The 8,591-nt window shown below is 36.9% G+C and overlaps 1 protein-coding gene across 2 annotated transcripts in view; it reads right to left on the bottom strand.

Moving 5' to 3' along the window:
* Positions 1 to 8,124, bottom strand: part of SULF2 (sulfatase 2) — a 61,181-nt gene extending 53,057 nt beyond the window's left edge. For both annotated transcript variants that reach the window (XM_008945521.1, XM_008945522.1), the window contains exons 1-2: positions 7,890 to 8,124; positions 2,294 to 2,533 (exon numbers count right to left, since the gene is read on the bottom strand). In XM_008945521.1, coding sequence (XP_008943769.1) covers positions 2,294 to 2,533; positions 7,890 to 8,064 — 415 coding nt within the window. In that variant the 5' untranslated portion in view covers positions 8,065 to 8,124. The remainder of the gene's footprint in view (positions 1 to 2,293; positions 2,534 to 7,889) is intronic.
* Positions 8,125 to 8,591: the final 467 nt, after the last annotated feature.

Below are 8,591 nucleotides of genomic sequence, written 5' to 3'. Positions count from 1 at the left end.
CTGATACCTTTCATAGTGATAACTCAAGACTTTATCTGGAGATCAGAAACGAACACCAGTCTCCAATGACGACAATTTCCATTTAAATTCATGTAATAACATGGCACATTTAACTACATGAATGAGAATCTCATTTATACCTGAAGATTGCTTCGTATTTGTAAAAGTACTATTTCTGTATGTTCCAAGGAATTTAGTTTCCAAAGTAAAAGAGGCAGACTGAAAATGTAACAGATTCACTAAGACCTTGAATCTAAACTTAAACATTAAGTTCATGTAAAAATGTAAGACATACGAATACCAAGACATCCGCAGTAGCTATACAAGTTAGTCAGAATTGCAGGTGCTTGGAATAGAGTAAATATAAAGATCATTGCAATAGAGCAAACATCAGTAAACACAAAACAACTATGAAGAATAAAACATTAACCTTGGTATGCTATTCATATGATCACTGGTGTTAGTGCCAAGAATGATAAATAGAGGGAAACAGCAACCAATTAAGGTATGTGCACTTCCCCTAATTTATTTCTTTCCAGATTAATTCAGGTCTTTATTTTAGAGAAACAAAACGAGGAAATTACTTATTTGTTACAAGACCAGGACCGCAGCAATAACATGTAAAATTCACGTCAACAGTTAGAAAGGAAATAATGATATTGTTACAGTTACTATGCAAGATTTATGTTAGTTTCTGGAAACCTCAGATGCTATGAATTGAAGAAAAAAAAAAGGTATACTATCAGTAACACCTACACTACAATACCATAGTACACATACTATAAGTAACACGGATAGAACCAGGTTTAAGCCTCTTCCTCGTCATGACGAAAGACATTAGCAAGAAAAGTTACAAAACTGCTGTAATGGGCAAGGACCTAAAACTCATGTCTGGAGAATGAAAGAAGGAAATAGGTGTGAAACACATAGTACATATTTTCTAAAATCCTTTCTACAGGATATTTGTTCCTAAGAAGCACTGCATGCAAAGAGGATCATGTTTCTCAAGAATACATTTGATCTTGCTGATTATTCCTCAGTTATTTGCCCTAAACTCCTTTCTGGGAATGGATTGTCTAGAGAAACCAATCCAGCTGGCAGAAGGAGTAGTCTCTTCTATTCTTAGTTTGATTAATATGTTTTATTAAAAATTCAAAATTCAAATAACTAATTCCTTTCCATAGCATCTTTCTTGTCTGTTTTATGCACTTCAGCTACTTGCAGGACATACTCTACATGTGCTATGCCTTCAGGTAAAGCATGCACATTATTTTATCTTTCCCAGCTTCTAAAGAATCTTTAGAAAGTGGTTGTGGGGCTTGTTTGTAGTCATCTTTTGTTTGTTTGTTTGTTTTTGGGGGGGGAAAGTGTCGGGAGAGGGTGGGGAGGATGGGTTTCTTTTAATTTCCCCAAGTGAAGATACAAGGAAGCTAAACCTACATGCAAGACAAAAGATCTGGCATTCTGCACTGTTGCAGTTGATATAGGGGAAGAATAGTAATAGATAAAATAATGGTTAATTATACACATTAAGAATTTTAGAGTATAGAATATACTATCATATAGCTTAAGAGGAAAAGAAACAGCTAACAGATAGAAAAGTTTGCTTTCTCTTGCTAGTAAGGACTTATTTACAGACAGAAGGAACATTCTAACCTTATCTAAGTAAAAGCAACCCTGAGAAGAACACTCAACCATGAAAAGGGCACTTCAACCTCATCTAGAAAGAAACCATAAGGAACAAGAATTAGAAAACAGGATGGCACCCGACACAAAAACATTGATAAATCCCCTTGCTGAAGAGAAATAGATGGTAAACAAGGACACAAATTAGCTCAGATTGATAAAGACATTACAAGCTTGCAAAATCGTCGCATTCCAGGGAAAGGGTGAAGAGTACACTGCGAGGAAGGCATACGGCCTTCCTCTCAAAGACCACCGAAGACCCCTGCCCATAATTTTTGAGAAGATCTGTGCAAGCACGAAGGACTGATAAGCTAATTAGCATACAAAGCGGGAGTAGGCGGGGTTAGGTAATGAATATGTATAGGCGTCACATGAATATGTGTTGTTTCACTGTATAAATGTGGGAGGGCTTGCCTCCTCGGGCACGCACGTTTGTGGTGGAGCGATCCCCCGTGCAATAAACATACCTACTGTATAACCTTTGGGTTATAGAGTCTATCTCCGTACGTCACAGTACATTACAGGAACAAATTACACTATTATATACATTAGCCCCTGTACTAGTAAGTCTAAGGAACCTTTTAGATGGAGCCAGCCTTTATCTTACCTGTCCTGTATCCTGTGTTGTTGAGGTATACTGCAAATGTACGTATTTCATGCTGAGCCTGCCAGGATGGAGAGGAACAGTTCTCGTTGTTAGTGTAAGTGTTGTGGTTGTGGACATACTTCCCTGTAAGAATGGAGGAGCGAGATGGGCAGCACATGGGTGTTGTCACAAAGGCATTGATGAAATGAGCACCTCCATGTTCCATGATCCGCCTTGTTTTATTCATCACTTGCATAGAACCTGGAAGAAGAAAACCATCTCAGAATTACTTTCTTATTTCAGTCACAATAGCCAACTAAGAGCTCACATGTTACATCAGAGACCAGAATGAAGCATAGGTAGTGAGGGCATTGTAATTTCATAGCAAACACAATCCAAATAAATTATTCTCTCTCCTATGGTAAAGCTTTCCCATTGTTTTAAGACTGTTGTTTTACTGAAGCCCTAAATTAAGATTTGGCTTAAACCTGTTGACACAGATCATATGCTTTTCTAATTACTCTCTCTCTAAGATCAAGATTTACCACTGTAACTATCTGCACCATCTGTGCAGGCTTTCTGGAGCCAGTAGCACTGTTCCAGTAGCTGAAGGCAAGAACCAGCATGAATTAGGCTGAGACAATGTGGCCTGAGGGTGAAATTCACTTTGTGCAGCAACCCTGACCAAAGTTTGCATACTCCTTAAGCATTATTTAATCCTTGGTTTCAAAGGATACCTTGACGCACTGCCTTTTGTGCCAACCTTCTGCAAAAGGCTGAGGGTTGTAACTACATAACAGAACCACTGAGGTTGGAAGGGACACCTGGAGGTAATTTAGTTCAACCCCCCTGCTCAAGCACAATCTGCTAGAGTTGTTCTCTAGATAGAATGTTCTTACCTCTAATGTGAGGCATTGATTTCTGTAACTTCCACTGAAACAAAGACAAAGTAAAGCTCTCATAAGAATTTCCATAACCAGCCCACTGAATTCTATCTATCACTTGATCCATTCTGACAACAATGTTACCTAAAGCTCTCTAAATTTTCTTAGACTTGGTTTTGAACAATCAGATTTTTAGATGACTACTTAGTACAGATAACTCTACACAGTTTATAAACTTAATCTAAAACCAAACAAGTTTAATTGGCAGGGAGTTGGATGAACTGGGGCAATGGGAGTGAAAGTCTTTCTGCCAACAATTACTAGAAGCCACACTGCTGCCAAATGACTGTTCGGTTTCCCATTTATGACAAGGCTTTGGATAAAGACTAGATCTTTACCAGAGACATCCACCAAGCTAAATCTGGTACCATATCAGAGTTCTTCCTACATACAGAAGCACCAAGGACCAGAAGAAGACAGATGTTTACTTTCCCTCTTCTACTGCTGCCCAATAGTTAAAACTGCATCAGAGTTATACCTGATCTAGGAAAAACTTCCAATTTCCAAAGAACTTGTAATGGTACCTGTCATCAGCATGACCCTTTCCATCACCAACCCTCCATTCTTGTTTGGGCCACAGAAAGTCCATAGACAACATGGAGATGAAGCTATAGGTTCATGCTGGAGCAGGGCTTGGGCTAACTTACCCATGCTTCAGTTGGATTAATAGTTCAGCTTTAATCAATGCATCCTGCAACCATCTGGCACAAACTGTATGTTGTCTCGTTCAGTACTGGGTTTATGTTCCTTCTAAGCTCTTTAGGCAGGGATTTCATTATGAAGTTGCAACAGTAAGTCGATTTGATACAGAGAACATTGACATTACCAGGAGTCAGAACGGTCATAAGTCACATAGGACATCTGACTCTCTGGCACCATGAGGGAAGGTTAACTGCTACTGTAGCTCACCACCTAAGAATTATCATGCTATTAGTTTTCATGAGATCATTTTATTGAAATGAGTATTAAAAATAATTAAATTAGAAATCTGTGTGTATTTCTCAGGTGAAAGTACATCTGCGTCACATCACTCTGACAAAAAACGTGGCAGGTCATCACACTCTCCCTTTAAAACTTGCTAAACTTCACATATCAAAAAGAAATGTCTCAAAAAAATCAGGATTTTTGGTTTCCATAACTGTGGGATAAGTGTTAATAGTCAATTATAGAAAATGTGAGCCTAAAAACTGTGTTTCCTCTGTGTTGTCTTATGAGGTAGCCCAAGCGTAAACAGGCAGCTAGAGAGGATGTTTTGTCGTCCCAATATTAAAACACAATTTAACAATTCCTTTAAATGACAGAGGCATCTGTGCATAAATAATGGTATATGTTAAGACTCCCCTTGGGGACAGTAACCTTCTTTAATAAAACTGCTGTAATGACAAGGCCCTATATATCAACAGTCCTTAATAGAAAAACGTATGATCTAATCTGCTTCCCCAGCTTGAGAACTAATACAGAATGACAGATCAGTGGAAGGTAAAAATCCAGCATACTCTTCCGGGCAATCTTAAACAGGCCAGCTTTAAATATTTTAAACAGCATTAAACCAGCCAACCAAAACTTATTTTCTTCAGTTTGCCTCCAATACAAACAGAATTGTGAGAAAAAGTAGAAATTGATCTTTCTGTGGCAGAAGATCAGTTATGTGTTGAATCACCTTTTGAGTTGGAAAACCTTCTGGGGTTTCATTAGTGGATATATCAAAAGAAGTTATGCTTTGAAGTATCAATATTTAATTCAGAAAGTGTTCTGCTACCTGTCTAAAACCACTCATAACAGAAAATTTAGTAGTTAAATGTGTAAAGTCTAAGCTATTAAAAAGAAAATCCACTGAACTATTGTGAAAATATTAAAAGTTTAATCAAATTGATGCATTAAAGCTGCTTGATCACTGTGCAAAGCAAAATCTAGGTTGAAATTCTACTTGATATTTATGTGGTCTAACACAACTTTGCTTAGTGTGTCTCCAAAGTTTGCTTTAGAGATAAGTCTGATATTTTGACCAATACTAATGAAGAAAATATACTTGGTTTTAGAAATAATATGACTTTCTCATTAGTTGTCTTTTGTTGTCAGAGATCATAATTTACATGAGCTTTAGGGAACTCCAGCTGCTGAAGAACTTAAGTCCCAAGTGATTTAAGCACAATTTAAGAAGTGGTATCCATACGCAGATAAGTTAACTGAACCCCAGAACGTTAATTAACTGTCCCTTAAAGACTTCTATTTTTATCCTATTTCAACCTAATTAGGTACCCTTTTCACATCTTCATTTCCTGTTTTTTCCTCATATTTAATTTTAACAAACCTCTGGGGCCCTAATTTCCATATATGATAACTAAGAAAAAAAAAAATTGTCTTCCATGCCACTTTTGTAGTTTTTCATAGTAAGATGTTGAACATCCAAATCACCTCTCACTCAAATTTCTCTATTGTTGCTGAAATATATTCTAAATAATCAGATCTTTCTCCAGCTATGAGATAATGAAATAAGCTGGTTTGTTAAACCACAGCAATATGGTAGGCAAACCTAATTAAACTGGAGATGCTGAGTCCACCACACAGGGGACATCAGCATTATACTAACTTAGACTTAAATGGCTCTAATGGGGAAGAAAAAAGTCTGGTTTTCGTTAACTCTTTCTCCTTGTCAGTATATTCCTCTTCTTTCTATCCTGCTTGTCAGTACAACTCTTGATTAGATGGTCAGCTGGATATGTTTCAGTAGTTCTTGGTGTTCTCATTTTTCTTCTCCCATTTGTATCTATTACATTTCACACTCATTCTCCTTTGGCCTGGAGATTCTTTTCACCAGTCCTCATCAGTCTTTTTCTTTTTTCAGTACAAGGCTGAGATTTGGTTTTCCAAGTAGAACTCATGATTAACAGTAGTGCAAATTTAATTTATTTAAAAAAAAAAAAATTGTACTCCTTTCCTGAAGGGACAACATTCTCTTCCTGGGAAACTCCACCTGCTACTGGCACATGGTTAAATCTATCTTAAATTAAATAAAGGAAAAGCTGTTAAGAGCACTTGAGATTGTGTTGTCTTCACTTTTATCTCCAAAGTAACCACAAAAGAACAATGAAAGCTACAATATCCATCAGTTACAGAATATTCTTAGAAACTGATGAAATCTTAGTTATGCACTGTTTTCTCTGCTACACTTCTAGAGCTTCCAAGTTTTCCTTAGCTTTTATTTGTAATTCTCATCTTGTTTTCATCTCTCTTAAATGCATTAACTGCAATGCCCACAAATGACAATTTTGATTAACTTGGACAGCTCACCAGACAACAGACAAGAATAAAAATTAATTCAAGCAAATATTGGGTCTCACAAAGCCATTAGTGGCAAATGATGAATATAAAATCTCAGCTTCATCAAATGGATTTTTCTTAGATCCTAATTTGCGTGGACATCTGCCCATTATGCTTGAAAGTGCAAAGCATCAGATTATCTGAGAAGAAAAATATACTGCCCAAAGGACTTAGATAATTGCATCAGAAACAAGCAGGTCAGCATAAAACAGAAGATGATAAATTTGTACATTATTGAAACCACTTTATCCGTGATCCATATAACCATTAAAAAAAAAAAGACAACAACAGATTTCTGATCCTGCTGATTTGAATTACTTTTGTACTTATTTAGTGGGGTTGCTGCCATAGCAGGCCTTCTCACCACCTCTGAGAGGAATGTGACACCTCTGTGACCACAGACATGCAGTCTCAACCAGGCGCGTGAGTGTCCGAGTAGGACGAGCTGCTGAGCCTTACTGTTGTGTTCCCTTTCCTCTGCGAGGACTGTTCCAGCTCTTCCCATCCATACGAGAATTCTGGTGCAGTAACTCTCCATAAAAACCCCACCAGACCACATATAGATAAGCTCTCACCTTTCAGATGATCCAGGCTTTCTACTCACTTAAAACCATATTTCTAAAGCAAAATTATTAGTGTAAACGGGTTTGTGTTAGTGACTCCTCCTAACTACAGACAACATTTGATAAATATGGGCTTGTTCAGGTGACAGAATAAAACCTTAACTGTCAGTTAATTCATTATTCCAAATCATTAGGCAAAGTGTGTGTTTAATCTTCATGTCCTTTCTTCAGCAATTAAAATAACATGCAGTAACAAAGAACAACCTTTTCATACTAAGTGATTTTAGCCAGTAATTAACTACACATCTAAATGGACAACATCCAGAATAGTAGGACTATTAGGTAACATTTAAGTAATTAAAATTAAAATTGTATATGTAATGAATGTCTGCAATTACACACAAAAAATTGGCTAATTACACGTTGCAATAATCATCTATGAATTTAAACCTACTGCTTTGGCATGTAGCTTCCCAGGTTCTGCTTGCAATTGCCAGAAGTATAGTTTACATGTCTAGATTAAGACAGATACACAGGAATCTCACATTTCCACAGAAACTGGAAGTTTGACATTTTAAGTTAAGACTGAGTTTTGGTTTCCTTGAACTACATGCAGCTGGAAACTATTTTCTACGTAAAGGTAGGTTTAAACTTTTGCTACTTGTTCTCCCTATCATTTTTCACAATGGAAAAAAAAAAAAAGGTAATAGTTTGAATGCAAAAGTCTAGCTTCTAGGAAAAGTATTGCCATACTCATTAGCTAAAATTCTCTTTACGTTGGGCTCTTACCAAGCTCTACGTCCTGATCATCAGTAAGAACAAGGATGATGTTTGGGCGGATGTTTCTGCGGTCTCTCTGAAATCTTCCCTTCAGACGCTGATTTAACAGGAAAGCCGAACTTCCATCCAACAGTGATAAAACAGTCATCATGAAGAATCCAAGGACAATACTATGCTGTGCCATATTGTGCTGATTTAGTGTTCTCTCTTAACAAGGTAGGTTAATGGCTTCTATTTCTTTTTTGTTTGCAGGTCTCCTGTAAGGTAGAGGGAAACAAGTATTTATTTATACCTTGACCCTTCTCTGTCCCCCACAAGGAAGAGCAAGGTTCTGTCCAAAGTAGTAAAAAGCAATATGCCTAGAAGCAGAAGCTTGAAATCAACTCACAGTTCATAAGTCATTACCAACATCAGCAACAAAGTTTCACACTATAATCAAATTTGGCAGCAAGTTTAAGGATTTAGAAGGGTATCAAACTGTTACTTTTGTTTTGATACATAATAAAAAGCAATATTCTTCCTTAAAGTTTAGGAATGTTTTGAGATTAAGTTTTTGTTTTCTGCATCAAAAATGCAGATGTTGAAGAAAAAACCCCTCATCTATCCCTATGTGTCAAGGGGACTGTTGTGAAATTCACTAAGTTCAAAACACATTTGCAAATTCACAGAGGATCCTCAGATAAATCAACGTCCAACAAGTCTTCTATCTTA

Source organism: Merops nubicus, unplaced genomic scaffold (assembly GCF_000691845.1).
Source record: "Merops nubicus isolate BGI_N331 unplaced genomic scaffold, ASM69184v1 scaffold5368, whole genome shotgun sequence".
NCBI lineage: Eukaryota > Metazoa > Chordata > Aves > Coraciiformes > Meropidae > Merops > Merops nubicus.
Note: the sequence above shows the minus strand (reverse complement) of the source record. Positions and strands in the feature narration are given on the sequence as shown.